General features: G+C 35.2%; 1 protein-coding gene and 1 long non-coding RNA gene across 2 annotated transcripts; both read right to left on the minus strand.

Moving 5' to 3' along the window:
* Positions 1–1,068: 1,068 nt before the first annotated feature.
* On the minus strand, positions 1,069–2,115 carry LOC125264104. The gene is made up of 2 exons (XR_007183976.1): positions 1,977–2,115; positions 1,069–1,389 (listed from the first exon to the last, which is right to left on the minus strand). It is a non-coding gene; the product is annotated as an uncharacterized LOC125264104 (long non-coding RNA).
* An 8,740-nt stretch (positions 2,116–10,855) lies between these two features.
* rcn1 (reticulocalbin 1, EF-hand calcium binding domain) lies at positions 10,856–18,519 on the minus strand. Its single transcript, XM_048183760.1, has 6 exons — positions 18,077–18,519; positions 15,663–15,856; positions 15,394–15,572; positions 15,231–15,291; positions 14,888–15,087; positions 10,856–12,484 (listed from the first exon to the last, which is right to left on the minus strand). The coding sequence occupies exons 1-6, from the start codon at positions 18,295–18,297 to the stop codon at positions 12,377–12,379; spliced, it is 963 nt and encodes a 320-aa protein (XP_048039717.1). The 5' UTR covers positions 18,298–18,519; the 3' UTR covers positions 10,856–12,376.
* Positions 18,520–23,296: the final 4,777 nt, after the last annotated feature.

Consider the following 23,296-nt stretch of genomic DNA (forward strand, 5'->3'; position numbering starts at 1 on the left):
GAGAATTTGGAGCAAAATATTAAAAACTAAGCAAAATATGCAATTTGGTGAACTTGCTGATATGTACGGAAGAGGATTAGGGCCAAGCAATAATAAAAAAATAAAACCATCGAGATTAAAGTTTTTACATTTCGAGAAAAAACTCGTTAAATTACGAGAAAAAACTCGTTAAATTTCGAGAAAAAAGTTGAGATAAAATGTTGAGAATAAACTCGTTAAATTATGAGAAAAAACTCATTAAATTTCGAGAAAAAAAGTCAAGATAAAATGTTGAAAATAAAGTCATTAAATTATGAGAAAAAAGTTGTTAAATTTAACGACTTTTTTCTCGTAATTTAATGACTTTATTCTCATAATTCAATGACTTTATTCTCAACATTTTATCTCGACTTTTTTCTCAAAATTTAACGCCATTTTTCTCATAATTTAACGAATTTGTTCTCGTAATTTAACGAGTTTTTTCTTGTAATTTAATGAGTTTATTCTCAACATTTTATTTTGACTTTTTTCTCGAAATTTAACGAGTTTTTTCTGGAAATTTAACAACTTTAATCTCGAGATGGTTTTATTTTTTTTATTATTGCTTGGCCCTAATCCTCTTCTGTAGATATGGGCAAAAAGTAAGATGGAATTTTTATATCTTGTCATGTAAATCAATGAGACCTTTATAACAATATAGGAGACTACTTGCATAAAATGCTCATAAATATCAGTTCTATCTTCCAATAATATGTCTTAGTAATATGATATTGCTTAGTCCTATGATCAAAACATAATGCAATTCAACGATGGTTGAGAGATGTACAAATAAATGTTTCTCAAAAGCCCAAAGTAAATATGATACATTTCAGCATGAGTTTTCTAGAAAATTATGTATGGATAATTGAATAAATCTAAGTTGCTTCAGTCTAGTAAGTGTTCATTTCGAAATATAACAAACAATATAAAAAAATGTATTCTTCCAATTACTTACGTTCAATGAAAGTCACATGTACCACAACCTAAAGGGGATGTTTTTAAAATTATACTAAAAGGCCTTTTACTCGCTAAAAGCATATAAACTATCCATCACATGACACAAGGCATTTATTAACAGTTTTGATCATGCTTATGCAAATGTATATGATTTCTAAATGATATCAAATATGATGCAGTAGGATCTAAACATCCATTTATGTGTAGATAAGAGAGTCAACCAAACTATTATAGTGAACAAGATGCCAATCACAAGAGGAGAGTCATTGAAAGTAAAGCACAAACTGAGGAAAGATCCCATCAGCTGTCTGCATATAAAGGGAGCTCCAAAGTGGCCACTAAAGAGCTCAGAAACAGCCTCCTTTCTCCCGTTTCCTCACAAGACACACTGTGTAGCAGATGGGGCTTCATTCCCTGAGGAGGAAGAGAAGGGGGGAGAGGATGATGTTGGGAAGGAGGGGGCAAAACACCTACAGCATTTCCCTTTCCTATGCCTTTCTCCAAGCTAAAGGAATCTAGGCCAGACACACAGTACAAAGAGAGAGTGCAATGGATAAGGCCTTTTCAGGGCATTGCATTGTGGGAATGAAGATATTACGCCAGAGGCAGACGAATCATTCTGGGCCAACTTAGTGATCCAGCAAATTGAATTTGACAATTAGTAATTCTATTGAACTCTACCTGAAAACTATACCAACTGATGCTTTTGTTGATTCTATGCAGACCAGGGATGAGAAAGCTATTCTCATTTTGAACTATTTGCAAATAATATTTGCATTAAAATATGCAGATGTACTTTTATTTGTATACCTAATATGTCGAAAACGTAAAACGTTTCTTGTCTCGTCACACTCAGGAATCAGGTAAATGCACATTTTCAATTCAAAACGGCCATATTTGGGAAAAGCTAGCTTGCATCACTGGATGTTGCTGTCGGTCATTTAACATTTCTATCACAAAACAGTTGACATGTATTAAATGTTTCGCTATTTACATCTTACCTGCTGACCGCTGAGGCAAACCAGACTAAAAATGGAACGTTTAAACCTTTTTGTCAATCTTAGAATTATATTACAGCTGTCTGGGCGGATTTCGCGGGAAATTGCATACAGTACGTCATTCGCTTATGAGTACACGTCATATCCATACACAGAAAAAATGCCCCGGCTACTGTGGGGCATATGGGAGTAGAGTTAAGGTGAATGCTTGTCTCAATGAGAAAAACTGACCAAGGAATATTAAAAACGGAGAACACGCGGGGAATTACCAGTTATAAGAACACAGAAACGGTTATTTGTCCATTCGCGCTGATAAGATATCGTGTATGCATGTGTAGCTACATCGGTGCTTCGAACCACATTCATCCGCGCAGATGAGCAGACTAGAGCCGAACTACAACCAAAATACCGTTCTTCCGCAAGACGCGTGCATTTGTATTATTCAACCGCTCGAGGGCCAAAAGTAAAAAGTTGCACAGCTTTCAATCAGTTGCTTATGCAGGTTTTTGAATGAATTAATTAATCAACAGCGTTTATATTTTGTTATAAGACCAAAGACATGCAACATACTTTGCATATGGCAATAAAATTATATCTTAGTGTCTTGTTTTTCAATAAAAAACATGCTGATGTCAAAGTATATTGACTTGACATAACATATGATATTAGGTCTTGTTTCCAAAGAAAGTTTATGCATAATTCTCTAAAAAAAAAAAATGCAGTAATATTATGAAATGTTATTACATTTTTTTTAGAAATATATTTACAATGTAATTTATTCCAGTGATCAAAGCTGAATTGTCAGTATCGTTACTCCAGTCTTCAGTGTCACATGATAATTCAGAAATCATTCTAATATGATGATTTGCTGCACAAGAAACATTTCTGATTATCAGTGTTGAAAACAGTTGTGCTGCTTAATTACAGGATTCTTTTGTTTTGAACAGCATTTATTTGAAATAGAAATCTTTTGTAGCATTATAAATGTCTTTAATGTCACTTTTGATCATTTTAATGCATCCTTAGAAATTTAATATATGCTATATTTTTTGTCATAATTTTTTGCCAGACTTTGCATAAAATAATTTTCTTTATCTTTTGTCTTGTTTCATAAAAACATATTTAAATCAAAATACATTCACAAGTTTTGTGGAGTTTATGCATTAAAAAATTGGGTAAATTTCATTAGATTTTTCTGGAAACAAGACTTACTGTATGTCGATTTGCTTCTTAAGTAAACTGATCATGAGTTACCACTTTGTTGCACAGCAGCCTTTTATTATGGTGTCTATTTCTTATTTACTCACAACTAAGTGGTGCATTAAAGTAAACCGTGGCTGGTCACTTACGGGTCAGTCCCGTCCTGTATAAGCTGCAAAGCGCACCATGTCCACATTATGTTGCTGCCAATAATCACACACACACATCATTCTCTGCTTTACAAAATGATGGAGACACACACGTCAACTAACCTGAACATTGTCAACCTCCTCCTGTTCGAAACCTCCTGACTTTATTCCAGTTAGGTTTCCTTGCAGGACATTGATAGCAGTTAAACTCTGAGAGGATTAGACTTAACCCCTTTAGTTATAGGCCAGTGAACAATCATTTGAAGTGGAGTGTTCTTGCATTTCTGCGTTTAATGTTTGACAGGGCATTCCCGTGATGTGTTCTGTGCCTCAGACACAGATAATCCTGTGCACTTTAATTATAAAAATTCTCACTGCTGAGTGGAGGTGGGGAAGATCAGAGACGCTCCTGAAGAACAGTGCTGTGTCCTTTTGTCCGCTCACAAATTCAAATCAACCCACTCCATCCTTGTTTATTATTCACTTAGGGTTAGTGGATTGGACAAACCAAAAGATACCACAACAACTTCCAAGTGCATATACTGAGCCATTTGCTGTAGATAAAAATTCAAGATTATGGATTGCTAAACAAAATGAAACACATTCAAAGAAGCACAGTGAAACAAAAACCATAATATAAGGGCTTGTATTAACCCTTGTGCGACATTATGGACATTTTTGTCTTTCAGTTTTGTTCATTTTGCCTGTTAATGCCAACTACATATATTTTGGCACAGGTGTGTATTTTTATTGGAATTTCACTATTTCACCCCCATTTTTTTTTTTAAATAAATCTATTTTGCACTCTGTATACAAAATGTCCCCACTGAAACCCATTAAAACTGCAATTTTTAATCCCAGGGCCATTTAACTATAAAATGATGCAATGTTAATAGGCTTTTATTCTGTTGGAAAGGCTTCAAAATGTAAATGTTCTTACTATTATTTTACCAAATGGTGCCATTTTCTCAGGTTTGGCCTATCAAGCAAATACTCGCTTTATTCCTATTTTCTGCTTATGCATATTAATAGAGCCAATTGGATAAATTATGCAGATATAATTGTGTGGGTGTGATGGGATGGATGTCAGAGTGTGGTTTGTATGTGTGGAATAAAAAAAAAAAAATGGGTGTGCGTGTGTGTGCTTGTAATATTTGAGAGAGAAAAACTCTACTGTAAATCACAAATCCAACTACTGTGCGTACCAGTGGAGTTTTGCTGGCATCTAATGGGGAAAATTTGGTACTGCACTCAAACAAAATCTTACTGAAAGCTCATTTTTTGAGCTCAAATTTGGAACACAACTTATTTAGATTTATAGCAGTTTTAGAGTTTCAACATGTTTCATAAAATATACATTTTATAGTTCATAAATCATTTTCATAAACTTAAACCTCTAACTTTTTTTGTTTCACTTTAAAAAAATTTTTTTTACTTTAACAATAATCTGCTGTAATCGCATAAAGCAATTTCTGAGAAACACTGTTAATATTTGAAAACAACCCAAACAAACACACTTCATTGCTTCTCCCCCAAAATGCACAAACTCGCAATACAAGAACAGATGTGTCTTTATCATAGCTGAAGCAAAGCAAAATAAAGTGAAAAAACAAACAAACAAACAAAAAACAAAGCAAAGACGAACAAGGAAGAACAAAAAATGGATATACAGTAAACAGTTTTCAGGCCTTCCCACTTCGGTCTCTCCGGTGCTGGAAAGCTTTTCTAATATTAAAGGGTTAGTTCACCCAAAAATGAAAATAATGTAATTTATTACTCACCCTCATGTCGTTCCACACCTGTAAGACCTTTGTTCATCTTCACAACACAAAGGAAGATAGTTTTTGATGAAATCCAAGGGTATCTGACCCACAAATAGGCAGCAACATCATTGCACCTTTTGATGTCCAGAAAAGTAGTTGAAAACATCATTAAAATAGTCAACGTGAATACAGTGGTTCAACCTTAATGTTATGAAGCAAAAACAAAACAAAAATAACAACTTTATTCAACAAATTGAACTGTTGTCATACGTAGTGAACTCAGTGCAGTCTTCCTTGTTTACGTCTGAATGCCGGCTCATTATTGGTCTTAAGTGCATTATTTCCTGCAAAAGACAGAAGTGAATTCAACCTGGCATTTAGTACTTGAGGCAAAACTGCAGCTCCATCTGTTTACCTCCAGTGAAGTTACTCATGGATTTTTATTGGAGATAGTGTAATATCAAATGTACAATGCATGTCTGCAGCCCAGCCATCTCCAGTAGCTGCAGCCGTCCCTGCAGAAGACAATCACATAATTTGAAGACACAACATTGCGCTAGTAAGCCAGTTAATGTAAGGATTAATGAAATGAAGTCTTTTTCTTCCCTCTAGTGGTTGATTATTTAAAGAAAGGTAATTTTTTTCGCATTCAAATATTTGTATCATATCCAACTTCAAGTGCAAAGACAACTATAAGCTATTGATACACTGACCCCACAAATGAAGATTTGAGCTATAAAAAAAAAAAAAAAAAAAAAAAATGAAAACCTCTATTGAGTGCACTAAACTATGGAAGCTTGTTTCCGCCACTAAATAAAAATAAAAAAGGTAATTGCAACTTTTATCTCACAATTGCGTGTTATAAAGTCAGAATTGCGATAGGCCTGTAAACTCATTAAACTTGTAGCAATTATCCACGAGTTTATATCTCGCAATTCTAAGAAAAAAGTCTGTCTTTTTTCCCCTCAGAATTGGACTTAAAGGTGCAGTGTGTAAATTTTAGCGGCATCTAGCGGTGAGGTTGTGAATTGCAATATAGAGAAGCTACGGTGGCCAACACAGGACAAAGATGTCGTCTGAGACACAGAGAGTAAGCAGTCAAGCAAACGCACTCTGTAGAGTAGTTTGTCCGTTTAGGGCTACTGTAGAAACATGCCAGCGCAAAATGGCAACATGTAAGGGGACCCACGGTGTATGTAGGCAGAAATGGCTCATTCTAAGGTAATAAAAACATTACAGTGCATTAGGTAAGGTCTTTATACATCACTGAAAACATAGTTATGTATGTTACATTGGCTTTCTGTCAATAGATCCTCCTAAAATTTACACATTGCACCTTTAATAACTAACAATTATGAGTTTCTCTCGCAATCGTTAGAAAAAAAGTCAGAATTGTGTGATTAAAAAGTCGCAATTATCTTTTAATTTCTTTGATTTTGTGGAAACAAGCTTCCATACTAAACTGTCCTGTCAAAAGCCTATAATAAAATAGAAATAAATTCAATAAAAATAAATTAAATATAAAAACAAACATATTATAAATGTATTTATATATTTCAGTTTTTAAATCTATTTCTATTCATTTTTATCTGTGTTTTACTGTAAATTCTTTAAATGATAATTAACATTAACTTAAAGTTAATAATTCCTCCATCAGTTCTCCAGTACATGTGACTGTACACCAAACATCTGCCCATGTTTATAAATGAGGTTAAGTTGATGGTCTTTTCCCAGGAGAGAACCCAGATTCCTTTAGGACTTTAAAACAAATACGTTCAGCCTTGGGGATCCTTGTTTCTCTTGTCTTTCGCTTTCCCTTTCCTCTGAGACCTAGAGGGGTTGAACCCGTCCCTCCCCGAAGACCTCGTGTCTTCTGATCCAAACTCTCACATGATGGTAATAAACGTAAACACGTTAGAACTGTTTAAAGGAACAGTTTACCTGAAAGTGGATGGGGACTGAGGTTATCAAGTCAATCAAAGTATAATAAAGTCAATAATAACTGGTCACAAAGCTATTGTATGACTAAAAAAGATTTATGACTAGTGCAGAAGTTATTTTTTGAGTACTCATTCCCTTATTTTATTTGAACTATACCTAAAAGTGAATATAGATACATGGCGAGGACAACGATGTGGTAAAACATTTTTTTTGTTACATTTGCATTATTTTTCCACCTCCACTGCCTAATATAGGTCACTTTGTACTTATATCATGTAAACACTGTACATCCATATATGTCTATCATAAATGCATCTGTCTTTAAATATGTTCGTCTGTGTCTTGGGAATACTCTGGCTGCTCTTTTCCTCACAAGGTGTTGTACCCTTGTCTCCTCTCTCTGTCTCTGGTCCCAGAGTGACTGCTTAGACGGGCCCCATCTGAGTCTCTCTCAGCTCCAGCTGCCAGGGGCCCCGGTGTCCCTGTGCCCCCCAGGCATTAAGGCGTACAGCATGGGAGACGTCTGCATTTTCACAGCCTCTCAGGACACCGGAGGGCTCAGTCACATGGCAGACACACACACACACAATTCTAAGGCATCCTATGTGTATTGAGGTATTTCTTGCTGCAGATGATATATAAAGATGTTACTCTTGTGAGATAACGAAATAACTCTGTAAGGAAGTTTAATTCTGGACTGCATGCTACTAAATTATAAATGTCTTTAAGGTCATCATCTGTAGTCTAAACAAAGGACTTATACTTATAAAATACCTGGAGATAGCTATCTGTTAGTATTCCCATGCATCTCATTCTCAGTGAACAGTTCCTAAAATAACTATTTTTTTTTTTTCTTAGTGTAAAGAACATTTTAAAATTCTAAAGAATACACTTTATTTTCCACTATAAAGAAATGTTTGTGGAATGGAAAGATTCCACTGATGTTCCATGGAATGTTCTTCATGAAACCATTGATGTCAATAAAGAAGCTTTGTTTTTAAAAAAAAAAATTGTGTTAAAATGAGTGAAATATGACCTCATCTATCCATTACTTCCTGCCAAACTGTACAGACAATTGCTGCAGAATTGAGGGCACAGTCGACAGACATTCGGCTAATGAAGAAGTGTGAAGGGAACAAACTGTCCCTACGCTTCAGTGGCATTAAAGACACTGTTAAGACCTCCATCCTCAGCCACTAATGATCTGCTTGCATGCAAACAAACAGAGCTGCAGTACATTTCATTGTCAGGATTTTGTCGGTCTCATCATACCTCATTTTAGACAGTCTCTTAGCACTTCTTGTGAATTCATACAATTGTAATGATAAAGAATGAGCTGCCTTTATTAAAGCAATGTGACTTTTTTGAGCATGTGATATAAATATACTTCATTTTTGTTTCTGTAACAACACATTAAGAACATTTAAGTAGAACCTCTCGATGTTAGCACCCTTTTTGGAATAGTTAACAGTACCTAATGGTGGAAATGATAGTTAATGAAATGAAAACTGCATCGGACCATAAACTTTAAAGTTTGGAAACATTAAGTCATCTATAATGCACACAAAATTGGTTCTCAGTTTTCTCTCATTTAAAGGTGCAGTAAGCAATTTCTGAGAAACGCTGTTGGAAGTGGATCGGCCTGAGCAGCACAACAAACATGTAGCCAATCAGCAGTAGGGGGCGTGTCCACTCATGATGGGGGAGGAGAGAGAGTGAGCATGAGGGAGATCTGAAGAAAGACTGTAGAAAGAGAGATGGTGGAAAGACATTAAAAAAGAGAAAAGGTCAGAAGAATATCACTGGAAAAAGAAGGGTTATGATCAGGCAAGAGCTTTAAACTTGGAAAAAGTGGTGGCAAACAATGGTCAAACAGTTACAGAATTCCCCAAACACTGATTTCAAAATACAAGTCTTTAATACCTCTGATCTGGTGTGCCAATTAAAAACAATTATATGGGCCGTTCTACACAACCAAATGAGCCACAACCAAAAAACACATTTAAAAAGCATTTAAGTATTCAAATTTTAGATGTTTTCTAAGATCCTTCTATTATCTATTGAATCCCACAATAATATTTAAAATATCAGTAAGCTTAATATATAAAATCATAATGTATTGTGTACTTTTTAATTGGGAGGTGGCTGTCCTGAACCGTAACCCAGCTTTTGAAAACGAAATAATGAATGAATATTGAAATATATAGTGAAATTATTTGTGCATTTTTTTCTATTGTTGTTTTTAAAAATATATTTTTGATTTTTTTTTTTAAAGTGAAGTTAAGAAAAAATAATTTTATAGTTTTTTAAATCATGAAACTATGTATAAAAAAAAAAAAAAAAAAAAAATGTGTCCTGCATTTTCATGTCACTACCAAAACAGTGTATGTTTTAGTCCATTGGCTGAGACTGATTTTAATCATTATATGTTATATGTTTCGATAGTGACATCATTGTTTTGGTAGTGACAAAAGGAACACATAATCGTTTATTTGGGGCAAAATAAACAAAATTTTAGCAGTTTTGCAAATCATTAGAATTTTAGTATGTTTTATTGTGCAAATTAATAGTGTTTTAGTATAAGAGTTAAAATTCTGGGTTACACTTTATTTTAAGGTGTCATTGTTACAGTGTAATTATATATTTAAAGGTGCTAAAGAGGATGTTTTGTTTTATACATTTTTGCAATATTACTTGAAACTGTCTTTACTAACTGATAAAAGACCATTTATTAGGTGCACTGAAAGGAATAATATTAATATACATCATCTGTGCACGAGGTAGGGCCTTAAAAACATCAGACGATCAGACACTCCACAGGCGCTGCATGCAATGTTTTTGTCAGGAGACAGGAGTAACAACTGCAGATTATGAGTTACCTGCGGTGAGTCTGACATAATTAATCCACTAACACGACACAGCGAATGCCGGTGGTAAACACTCGTGCACGAGTTTTGGGAGGCGTTCCCTGTGAAGGAGGGGGGTTGTTCTTACGCATGCGCTCATTTCAAAAACTCACTAACAGTCTTTGGTTTCTCAGTCGACGAAAAGATCCTCTTTAGCACCTTTAATTACTGAGTAATATTATTTAACAGCATGTACTTACTATAGGGTTAGGGTAAGATTAGGGTTTGGTTGAGGGTTATCTGCATGTAATTATGCAGAATTACTATGGTAAGTACATGTAACATATGTAACAAGGACACTGTAAAATAAAGTGTTATCAAATTCTGTAATGTGATGTGGTCACTACCAACACATTACTGTCACTACCGAAAATGTGCAGTCACGACCGAAACAGGACGTTTCATCAAAAATAATGTATATTGAATTATCAACTAAGATGTTATTATAGTGTTTGGTTCAGTATATATTCAAACTAATGAATTCTTAACGTTGAAATCAGTATGATAAACTTTATGCCTTTTACAAAGAAAGATAAGCAGCAGATCATCAAATCTCATAAATTACACTTGAAATATTGTTAAAATTGTAATTATTATTGATTTACCAGTGAAAACTATAAAAAAAAAAAAAAAAAAAAAAGCAGAAAATATATCTACAAGGTAGATGTAAACAAACTCTTAATAGGTCAATATAACCCTTATTAAATTATTTATCATTGTGTTTCAGTAGTGACAAATTTGGAAGAAAAATAATCCAAAACTTTCTGAAAATGCAATATGAGAATTAAGTGTACAATTACTAGAAATGTGTACCTTGGATATTATTTGCATGCATATAAAATTTTCAAGATTTCATTTCAACTCTGACTTTGAACCAATTCTGTAGAATGGCCCATAAAGCAATTAATTAGACACAAAAAAACTTTCAAGTTTTATGAAAAGTTTTATTATTTACTTTTTTTTGCAAAGTATCACTGAGAAAAAAAAAAATTGTCTCAAATGAGTGTTTGTTCGCTTTGCTAGCAGGCAGCTGATGTTTTGGCTCGTTTGCTCTTTGGGTTTTTAACAACATGGTGGCATTTAAAGTTTAAAGAATTTAAAGAATTAAATTAAAATAAAACATTTCACAAAATAAACATATTCATGCAAGCCTCTGTGGCCAAGCCAAGAAAGAAGGTCTTGGTGATAAATTTTCTACTATTATTCTGCATAAAAATTAAGACTACAGACTTTAATCAGAGTAGACGCCATATTGAATTTAACTCGGGGGAAAACGAGGTTGTGAGGGATAGATGGCAAGCACTGTATAAAGGCCCAAAGATCACATGCTGTATTTTCACAACTTTTAAAACCGTTTCTTGAGTTTGTCTACCTTTCTCAGAAAGGAGTCTCGTCAGCAATCAGTACGTTTTTAAATAAATAACAGTACAAACTACTGAACACTGTATTCTCATCTTCACAGCCTCATTTCATTCCTGTCAAAAATTAAATATGGCACTACCCTGATTAAGGGCTACAGGACTTATTGAATGACTGGTAAAATTCAGTGAGAAATGACTGAAATGGGTTATCAAATGATCAAACACATTTAGACCTTCATCTAAGCAGCTTCAAACATTGGTGTGAAACATCGCTTCAGATCATCATGCCAACACTTCTCGGGTTCAAAACAAATAAGACAATATTGGCCAGCAATGGGAAATTTGTGATAATCTAAAGTATAATTACACATTTATGTATAACCATATATCAACACTGACTTGTAGTGCTTTCTGTAGAAAAAGCATGATATTATCAAAGCATGAAGTTCTAAATAAATAGAAAGTTTGTTCTAATATAGACCTTATGCACAAGAGAGAAACAAGCGCGCAGCCATCTTTAGAGTTTTGTGTTTGAACTTCCATTTTTGCGGTAGCTCTGTAGGCATCACTAATAATGAGCATTGTACTGTTTGAAGCGGATGTCGTAACAAATGTCAGAAGAGTGAGAAGATTTCAAAACGAGCGTTTCATTCATAAAGCCGTAAGATCTTACCTTAATGCTGTGGAAATACAAACCAGAAGACAGAACACAACAAACGCAGGGCTACATAAAATCAATACTGACACCAGACAAAAACAGGCACAACTTGTACAAGTACAGGCTTTGTCCTATAACTGCTCTTTGAGTTAAAAGTTTGAGTTAAAAGGCTCAGCTTCAGCTGAAGAAATCTGTAGCAGCTCATTCAACCAGGACCAGGAGAGTTCCTTGAGCCCTCACAAAAAGAACATAGAGCGAAGGAGGAAATCTGAAGTTTATATTGGAGAGTATGGCCATCAGTCAGTGATTCCTCTATGTCCAGTGTCTGTGAGGTAGAGCTGCAGTAGATCAGTCAGTGGCACGGCTTCTCAGGGAAAGGAAGCCATGGAGTTCCTCGGGTAGAGTTGCACACCCTTCGCTCGGGCTCATAGCTCATCATGGTTCCTGGTCAGATCTTCGCCGTAGTTGGTGGCCTGGCTGCCTACAAACATGTTCCAGTTCTCAAGAATCTCTTCTTTGGTCAGCATCTGGTCCTGAAAAAAATTTAATATTTCATACAATTCATTATTATAAAACAATTTCTTCTTAAAATTTACAATTTATTTGTTATTTATATATATAAATATACTATACTTTCAATGTTGGGGGTGAGTAAATTTTTTTTATTTATTTTGAAGGAAGTCTCTTCTGCTCACCAAGGCTGCATTTATTTAATAAAAAATACAGTAAAAACAGTAATAGTGTGAAATATTATAACAATTTAAAATAATATTCCTATTTTCACACTGAATATATAAATGAATGTAGAAACAGCATAACAACAGTATATTTTAAATATTTAATGGTATCTCACTGATACTGATGTCTCTACTACATGCATTTTCCTCTCAATTTTTAACCATTAATTATAGCAATTCAACATTACAATATAATTGATAGCACAGTATGATGACATTATAATTGATCATCATTTTTAACATTTAATAAGCGTAAAAAATATCCCCCAGTTTCACAGACAAGGTTTAAAAGGCACAATATGTAAGATTTTTAGATTAAAATATCCAAAAACCACTAGAACAATGTTATATATTTTGTTGACTTGTGTACTTAAATTATCCCAAATGTTTAAATCCAGAGAAATAAGCAATTTTAACCAGGACATGGACCGTTTCCGTGCGTTGCCGATCAATAACATCATACCCATTACCCTCGATTTCCGGGTATATTTTGTAGAAACCATGGAAAGATGCTTTAATATATTATATGTTTTATTAGACAGGTGAGCAACTGTTTGGATACATTCATCGACAGAAAACTAATCATGTTATATAGCTCAACACAGTAAGTCTTTTTGTCTAAATCTTGTTTTCTTAATTTTACTGCAAATACCATGTTTTACCATGCCTAAGATTGATATATCTTACTGCAGTGTGCAACAAGTGTCTCATAGCAGCCGCAGAGTAGCATTATAACAACTTTCAACACACAAATGTATCTAATATGATAAACAGCGCTGCTTTACCCCACTTACGCTTGACTGGAAGAAGCGGAAGTGGCGACTGCTGCATAATAAAAGTCCCGCTGCTCTCGAGCCGTGTGTCGCGCTCGTCTCTCATTAGCAATCACTCCAGCGGCATTGTTCAGCTCCAACAAAACGCCCTGCTCTGCTTCATACTACAGTAACGTTAATAATCTCATTCATGAACATGATTTCTGTCCGAGTCCCATCGGATTCTTTTCCATGGGCTGTAGACGTGAAGACAGCACCTCCCATGATTCCGCAAAAACAAGGCGTCATCAAGCTGTGACTTTGTTTTGAACAAGTGACCTCTAGCTGCGAAAAATTACATATTGTGCCTTTAAGCTAGTCCCAAACTAAAATGCATGTTTGAGCTGTTTTAACTGAAAGCAAATCTTAAAATGCATCAGTGCTATTGTTTTGTCTCAAGATGCACACCTATATTTTTTTTTCTAAGGCACATTTATAAAAGCTGCTTCAATGTCCTAATTAAACTAAGAGCTAATCTTGTGAAACAAGGCCTATAAATTTTCATTTAAGTGAACTTAAAACAATTAAGTTTAGCCACATTTAGCTGTTCCATTAACATGGTGTGCTGTATATAGTGTAAATAACAATATAGTAATGTTGCTGTCTAATATCAGCACTCTGAGAGCTGTCTGTTCATTTTTTACCCCACTAAGTTTATTTTGCACTTTCATTTTCACAATAAGCAAAAAAATGTACTAGTCAAAACATTCGGCATCAGTATTTTTATGCGAGGATCGGTCCTCATCAACAGCATATGATGTCAATCATCGGAAATGTTACGTTCTTTTTTTTACATAATTTAAAATGCAATTTATTCCTGTGATCAAAGCTGAATTTTCAGCATCATTACTCCAGTCGTCAGTGTCACATTATCCTTCAGAAATCATTCTAATATGATGATTTGATGCTCAAGAAACATTTCTGATTATCATCAATGTTGAAAAGTGTTGTGAGCTTAATATTTTTGTGGAAACCGTAATACTTTTTTTTTTTTTTTTTTTTTTTCCAGGATTCTTTGATGAACAGAAAGTTCAAAAGAATATAATTTATGTAAAATATACATTTTTATAACAACGTAACTGTCTTTACTGACACTTTTGATCAATCTAACACACCCTCGCTGAATGAAAGTATTCATTTCTTTATAAAAAAAAAAAAAAGTTTAAAAAAAAATGTAATATTATAGTGACCCAATCTTTTGACCAATAGAGTGTATCAAATAAATTCATACATTTCAATAAATAACTTCACACTTATGGTATTTTTCTCCTATGTTCCTCCTATCAATGTTTAGTACGCATTTAATTACTTTAAATGACCATTAATGTATTACAGGATCAGTACTAATATTTTGATTCAGGTTTAGAGACACTCCAGGTCCGCGTACCTTGTCAGTGTCCGACTCGTACACCAGATGCCGGGCTTCTGCCTGCGCATGATCATAGTCCTGCGGCAGGATCCAGTGACGAATCTCTTCTAGGTCCATCTTCCCGTCTTTGTTCAGATCTCTGAAATCTGAAAACTGGTCTCTCTCAGTTCGTACCCAGTCTGGCTCTGGACCGCCATCTTCATGAGCAAACATGTCCGCTGTAAAATAGCAAAATGGAAACAATGAAAACTTTTTCCCCCGGATGAGGATAATTCACCCCAAAATGCCAATTCTGTCAAGAGTTTCAGTATCTAAACCTCACAAGAAGATACCACACGTGCAAAAATACAGATGAACTTACCAATGTATTCGTCCTCATCTACATGTCCATCTCCATTTTTGTCAATGTCCTCCAGAGTTTCCTGACAGAAGATAGTAAAGCGATGAATGATTTTTTTTTTTAAATAGTCTGCATTATTAAACTGACAGCAAGTCACATCATCTAAAATCCAACTAAGACTCACAAGAACCACAATTTCCTGCATGTGATCAAACTCCTCCGGGTGGAGGAAAGCAGTGAACTCCTCTCGCTCTGCGGCTAAATCTCCATTGAGATCTGCAGCCTTAAACCTGCGTTCATCTCGCGGAAGCATCTTCTTAAAGCTGAACTGGTCTGTTGCGTCTTCAAACTCCTCTGGATTGGCTGAAAACAAGGAATTTCATTAAGGGAGATATCACAATAACATTTAATCAATATTAAAACTTCAGATGGTTTGAGAACAGTGCGGCTCACCGAGGTAGTAACCATAAGTTGCTTGCTTATATTCATCCCATGAGATCTTGTTGTCTTTGTTCAGGTCATAGTCAGTCCAGACCTTTGCCACGTTCTCATAGACGTAACGCTTCTGGACTCTCTTGATCCAGGCCTTGAGTTCATCGGTGGTGATATATCCATCAACATCACTGTCAATACGATCAACTATTTTCCTAAAGAAAAAAAAAAGTATATAAAATGTAAACTTGATCTTATTTGCATGTACAGTGGAGTTTTCATAGACACATTTCTAGCTTTTCAGCTCATACAGGGTAAAAATAGATGGAAATACCAGGTTATATTGCATATATATATATATATATATATATATATATATATATATATATACACACACACACAGCTGTTCAAAAGTTTGGGATCTGCAAGATTTCTTTTATGAAGTCTTTTATGCTCACCAAGGTTGCATTTATTTGATCCAAAATACAGTAAAAACAGTAATATTGTATAATGTTGAAATATTATCACAATTCAAAACAATTGTTTTCTGTTTGATTATAATTTAAAATGTAATATATTCCTGTGATCAAAGCTGAATTTTCAGTATCATTACTCCAGTCTTCAGTGTCACATGATCCTTCAGAAATCATTCTAATATATGATTTTTATTTTTCAGGATTCTTTCATGAATAGAAAGTTAAAAAAAAAAAAAAACAGTGTTTATTTGAAATAGAAATCTTTTGTAACATTATAAATGTCTTTACTGACACTTTTGATCAAACTTTTGAACAGTAGTTTATGTTACAAAATCTTTCTATTTCAGATAAATTCTTCTTCTCCAAAATGAATCACATTTTTGAGGGCCTAAACATGCTCGAAAACTCATGAAACTTTGCACACGTGTCAGAAGTGGTGAAAATGTATGTCCGATATGGGTTTCAGAATTAGGTGTGGCAAAATGGCTCGACAGCGCCACCTACAAAATTTCAATTAAGCACGCTTTGAGCTATGTTTCACGTACAGGTATGAAACTCGGTAGACGCATGAAACAGCCCAATACCTACAAAAAAGTTCCTGGGTGCAAACTTTGAAAACCCAACAGGAAGTGAGATATTTTGAATTTTCTCTGCAAAATATTTGCAGTTTTTGACATTTCCAGATGTTGTACTTTAAAGAATACCTCCGAGAGCTTTAATCAGAAAAACATCATATTTGGTCAGTCTAATCTAAAGGCCTTTGTGACGTTAAATTGTGAAGATCTTGAGTTTTCGTTGAAGGGCGTGTCCGTGGCATCCTGTCAAAGTCTGATGTTTCACCATGAAACAGGAAGTTGTAACTCGGGTATACAAAGTCGGATCTACCCCAAACCTGAAGACATCTATATGGCAACATTCAGTTACAGTCATAGTGCCACCTGTGGGCAACAGGAAAAGTCATGTTTTACACTGTGATTAACTCCTCGTTGAGATTTACCAGAGCAACATCATGTTGTCAGTCTAATCTAAAGGCCTTAGCGATGTTAAATTGCAAAGATCTTGAGTTTTCGCTGAAGGGCGTGTCAGTGGCGGCCTGACAAAGTTTGATGTTTCGCCATGAAAGAGGAAGCTGTTGTAATACAATGTCCAATCTGCCCCAAACTTCACGTGTTTGAGAAGAGTCCTCCTCTGAACACATCTACAAACCAAAAACTAGTTATAACACCACCAGTTGGTAGCAGGAAGCATGGCAAATACAAATTACTTTTGTAATACACTAATAATATATATTATATATATATATATATATATATATACACACACACACACACACACACACACACACTCACTCACTCACTCACACACACATATTTATTATATACACACACAAATAATAGATAGATTATGTAATAGAAAACTGATACATTAAATATTTGTTTGCATTAAAGATGAGAACTGAGTGGGAAATGTGCTTAATTTCCATCTTTCTTGCATGGCTTCATTTCCTAAGCAAGATATAATTTACGCTTATTTTGCTTTGAAATACAACCGAGAAATGTTCTTGACAGGAACTGGAGTCCAAGTAACTAGAAGACTGTCAACAGCAAATTATTTTTATCTCTGATGCCACGTTGTGATGTGAAGCGAGCCCTCCCATGCTCCCAGTCCTGGAGAAGAGGGAGTTCTGTGGGAAGAGCTTCATGTCTACACCCATTTCACCCTGATATCAAACACACACTAAACCCTGATATAATCCAACACCAAAATGTTCAGTGAAAATGTCATGTGACAGGAAAAACATATAGACTCTCTTTGGGGTCAAATGAAGTAACCCTAAGTGTGTATGTTTGTAGATTCAGAAATAGTCATCTGGAACAGTCATATCTGTTATCGACCCACATATAGAGATATGCAACAATACTGCTGGAGTAGTTTTGTTGAACAAAACCCCAATCTTACCCTAATCTGGCTTTGCTTTCCTCTGGGGTGAGCTGATCAAATGTGGTGGCCTCCTCTTTGCCCAGAAAGGCCTCGTGGTCGTACTGATAGCTCTGGTTATCTTCGTGAGGTTGTCTGCTCAGTTCAGGCTCGTGATGAACTCTTTCTTTCCTGAGAGTGGGTTTCGCGTGCGCCAGGCACGTGCAAACAGACAAAAACCATAAACACATCGACGCGTCCATCGCAATCCAGAGTTTAAAACTGGCACAAAGTTAAACGCTGTAACCGTCAAAACCGCAGAAGCTGGCGTTGCCAAGGAGACGCGTTTCAATTGCTATCAACTCAGAGCGAAACAATTCAAGTCATCAGAACGCGAACAAGACGCTTCTTTTCATTTTCGATTCAAACATACCCGGCGGATCACTAAAGGCTACAACCAAACCCCGAATGGATGCGTGTCAGCGCACAGCCAATCATACCGCGCCTAACAAAGTAGGGGATTGTTAGAAGCTCTGCTATTGGCCAGTGGGCTGTCTGTAACTCGAGATGGGCGTGGACGCCACGTTGCAAGATGACACGCAGAGCGCCTGCTTCTTATTTTAGGAATGCCATAGCAGGAGGAGGAGAACTAAAAGTATATATTATTATTAAAATTTAGACCATATTAGTAGTATTAATATTAGTGACCTGCTGATTTCCAGCATAGAAGTGAACATGTTTAAACAGATATTTGCACTGAAGAAGAAAATGGTTCTTGTCTGTGCATTGCTAGATATATTTAGGGAGCTGCTAAAAGACAATTAAACGATTAAATTATTGGCTGAAATAATTCACAGCGGGAAATTGTGGATCAAGAGATCTCATGCATGTGCATCTTTGTTTGTTGTTCACTGACATCTGCTTATTTTTGTCTTTTATATGTTTATTTTCACACTGTACTGCAGTGCATGTCAAATACCCGAGAAAAGATGATGCAGATTAAGTCTACTAAGTGCATCAGATTTAGAAGACTGTGACATATAGAACCATGTTTCGTTAAAATCACCAGATTGACCTTATTTAAATTGACAGGGCAAATATAATTTAAATACATTAATTATTCATTACTCAAATAAAAGGCCACTGGCCTTGGGCTAGTTTCATAACAGAGCTGTGGCTCTCAGTTTGTGCTGGAAAGATGGCATGTGTTAGCATATTAATCAAATAATGAATGACAAAATTCACGGTGGCCTGTTTGTAGGGGAATTTGAGATGACAATGCCAGCAAGTTATTCCCACAGTACATTACATGAGCTGATGCAAATTTTTAACATATGGAAATATTTATTAATTTGTGAATACATTAACTTTGACTAGATTTGGTTAAAAACTACACAGATGTTCGGGGGGTTGCATTTGTTTGTTTTGTTTTTTGAAAGCACTAGGAAAAAGATACACATTTCACTTTTAATTCTTTCCCGCCAGGATTTTTGAACAAAGTTTCCAGCCAGCGCCAGCATTTTTGATCATTTTCACAATAGTTTCATGGACCCACTTCCCCACTGCATGCATTTTTTTAATCAACATTTGAAAGTGGGTAAGTTTCATAAAAATAAAAAAATAAAACATTTTGAGAAAAAAGCTGAGAAAATCAAATTTTTGTCAAAGACTACGTCTGGATCGGATTCAAACGATGATGGTGGAGTAGATCTCATCCATCAACAACCCCATTCACTATCGTTAGGCAGTTTTGATTTATATGCTACGGAGTCCGGCACATGACATGCAAGAAAAAAAATTAAATTACTAATTAGTTTCCTCGATTTACTAAATTTTGTGTACGATTTACTAAAACATGCACACGATTTACTAATTCATTCACTCGAATTATAAATCATGTGCATGATTTATAAATCGAGGGAATGAATTAGTAAATCGTGTGCACGTTTTAGCCTACTTTTTTTTCCCTGCATGTCATGTCCGGGGCTCTGTAATATGCTGTTATTGATGCTCGCATGATTTTTACATATGCATCTGTTGCTTGTTTTTGCTTCTTCTTTGCCTGTGTTTTGATCAGGAAATTCAGTACTCTTTCAGACGATGCGTAATAGCGCCCCCTACCGTACAGACCTTATGTAGCCCCACCCCTTTTCAGTGCTGTGCTCGTTGTGTTCTGTCTTCTGGTTTGTATTTCCACAGAATGGAGGTAAGATCTTAAAGGGTTAGTTCACCCAAAAATGAAAATAATGTCATTTATTACTCATGCTTATGCCGTTCTACACCCGTAAGGCCTTCGTTCATCTTCAGAACAAAAATTAAGATATTTTAGTTGAAATCCGATGGCTCAGTGAGGCCTGCATAGCCAGCAATGACATTTCCTCTCTCAAGATCCATTAATGTACTAAAAACATATTTAAATCAGTTCATGTGAGTACAGTGGTTCAATAAATTATATCATAAAGCTACAAGAATATTTTAACTAAATAACACATATACACTGTGTACAGAATTATTAGGCAAGTTGATTTTCTGATCATATTTTTTTTTCCAAGCACATTTTACCAATTCCAATCCACATCAATCTTAATAACTACTATTAATATTGTTTTTAATCATTTATAAGTGATATATAATTGTTCATGAAGGCTGGAAATGAAAAATGCCTTATATTCAGGTGTGCAGAATTATTAGGCAGGTTTTCTTTTACAGGCAAAATGAGCCAAAAAAGAGATTTAACTCAGACTGAAAAGTCAAAAATTATTAAATACTCATGAGAAGGACGCAATACTAATGCAATACTAGAAATTGCAAAGTTAAAGCATGACCAAGGGACAGCAAAATGCTCATTGGGTCAGCGGGGTCAGACAGAAACAGGTGGAAAAGAAAAGACGCATGTTAACTGCAAAAGAATTAAGAATTAAGTGTGAAACCATCAGGAACCCTTTAGTCTCCAGCGCCACCATTTTCCAGAACTGCAACCTACCTGGAGTCTCCAGAAGTGCAAGGTCTCAGGATCTCAGAGACTTAGGTTAGCTAAAGAATCCTAAAAAATGACCCGCTCTTAATAAGAATCACAAGCTGAAGTGTTATAAAATACATGAAGACTGGGTTTTTATAGGCCTTATAAACAGACAGCTTGAGAGTGACTCCTGAAGGACCAGCACCACATCCTCTTTTACCACTGTTTGAAGAATTTATCTTCCAGAATCTGGCAGTAAGTTTTGGAAGATCATTTTTAGTCCATCTCTGCAAGACAGACATTTCAGGATAAGAGATGGACTAAAAGTGAACTCAAACACCTTACTGCCAGATTCTGGATAAATTCTTCAAACAGTGGTACAAGAGGATGTGGTGCTGGTCCTTCAGGAGTCACTCTCAAGCTGTCTGTCTATAAGGCATATAAAAACCCAGTCTTCATGTATTTTATAACACTTCAGCTTGTGATTCTTATCAAGTGCGGGTCATTTTTTAGGATTCTTTAGCTAACCTAAGTCTCTGAGATCCTGAGACCTTGCATTTCTGGAGACTCCAGGTAGGTTGCAGTTCTGGAAAATGGTGGCGCTGGAGACTAAAGGGTTCCTGATGGTTTCACACATAATTCTTCAACTTAATTCTTAATTATTTTGCAGTTAACATGTGTCTTTTCTTTTCCACCTGATTTTGTCTGACCCCGCTGACCCAATGAGCATTTTGCTGTCCCTTGGTCATGCTTTAACTTTGCAATTTCTAATATTGCATTAGTATTGCGTCCTTCTCATGAGTATTTAATAATTTTTGACTTTTCAGTCTGAGTTAAATTTCTTTTTTTGGCTCATTTTGCCTGTAAAAGCAAACCTGCCTAATAATTCTGCACACCTGAATATAAGGCATTTTTCATTTCCAGCCTTCATGAACAATTATATATCACTTATAAATGATTAAAAACAATATTAATAGTAGTTATTAAGATTGATGTGGATTGGAATTGGTAAAATGTGCTTGGGAAAAAAATATGATCAGAAAATCAACTTGCCTAATAATTCTGCACACACTGTAGTGATGGCTGATTTCAAAACGCTGCTTCATGACGCTTCGGAGCTTTCTGAATCTTTTGTGTCGAATCAGCGGTTCGGAGCGCCAAAGTCACGTGATTTCAGCAGTTTGGCAGTTTGACACGCGATCTGAATCATGATTTGACACAAAAGATTCATAACGCTCCGAAGCTTCATGAAGCAGTGTTTTGAAATCGGCCATCACTATATAAGTCATTATTTTGTTTTTTTGGCGCACCAAAAATATTCTCGTCGCTTTATAATATTAATATTGAACCACTGTACTCACATGAACTGATTTAAATATGTTTTTAGTACATTAATGGATCTTGAGAGAGGAAGTGTCTATGCAGACCTCACTGAGCCATCGATTCACAAGGTAGTCGAAGAAAACCTGCATAAACAGGACAGATCGGAACACGTGCAAGCTACAGCGACAATGGAGGCCGTAGACGAGAGATTGTGCAAAGAGGTTAGAAAGTACCCTCATTTTTACAACTCTAGCAAAGATATTCACATGAGTTGTAACTCCCGGAGAGAGATTGCTCAAAACTGTGCATGTGTCGAATGCCTGTGTATTAGGGATGTGCAACGATTAATTGCGATTAATCGTTTGCAAAATAAAAGTCTGTGTTTACGTAATATATGTGTGTGTTCTGTGTATAATAATTATGTATATATAAATACAGACACATACATGTATATATTTAAGAAAAATTTTAGATTTATATATAAAATATTTATATTTATATGTAATATAAAATATGTATAAAATGTAATATAAAATATGTATAAAATAAACATGCATATATTTCTTAAATGTATACATGTATGTGTGTGTATTTATATATACATAATTATTATACACAGAACACACACATATATTACGTAAACACAGACTTTTATTTTGCAAACGATTAATCGCGATTAATCATTGCACATCCCTACTGTGTATGCGTACGAGTCAAATGAAGTATACTTTGCAAGGCTGTGCATTCAACTGTGCATGTACACTAAAAAGTATACCCAGGGCTTAAACACGGAAAGCCGGAAAATTCAGTCAGTGGGGAAAGAGTTAATACTTATTTTTAAACAAAATTGAAAATGTTAAACTATAAATGATAAAAGCACACTTTTTTTGATGAATGACTGTGTTAATCTGGCCTTTCTCCAGCACTTAAATGGGTTGTGCTGCCATGCTTAACACAGAGAACCAAGAACAAACCAGCTA

This window comes from Megalobrama amblycephala, linkage group LG3, assembly GCF_018812025.1.
Source record: "Megalobrama amblycephala isolate DHTTF-2021 linkage group LG3, ASM1881202v1, whole genome shotgun sequence".
Taxonomy (NCBI): Eukaryota; Metazoa; Chordata; class Actinopteri; order Cypriniformes; family Xenocyprididae; genus Megalobrama; species Megalobrama amblycephala.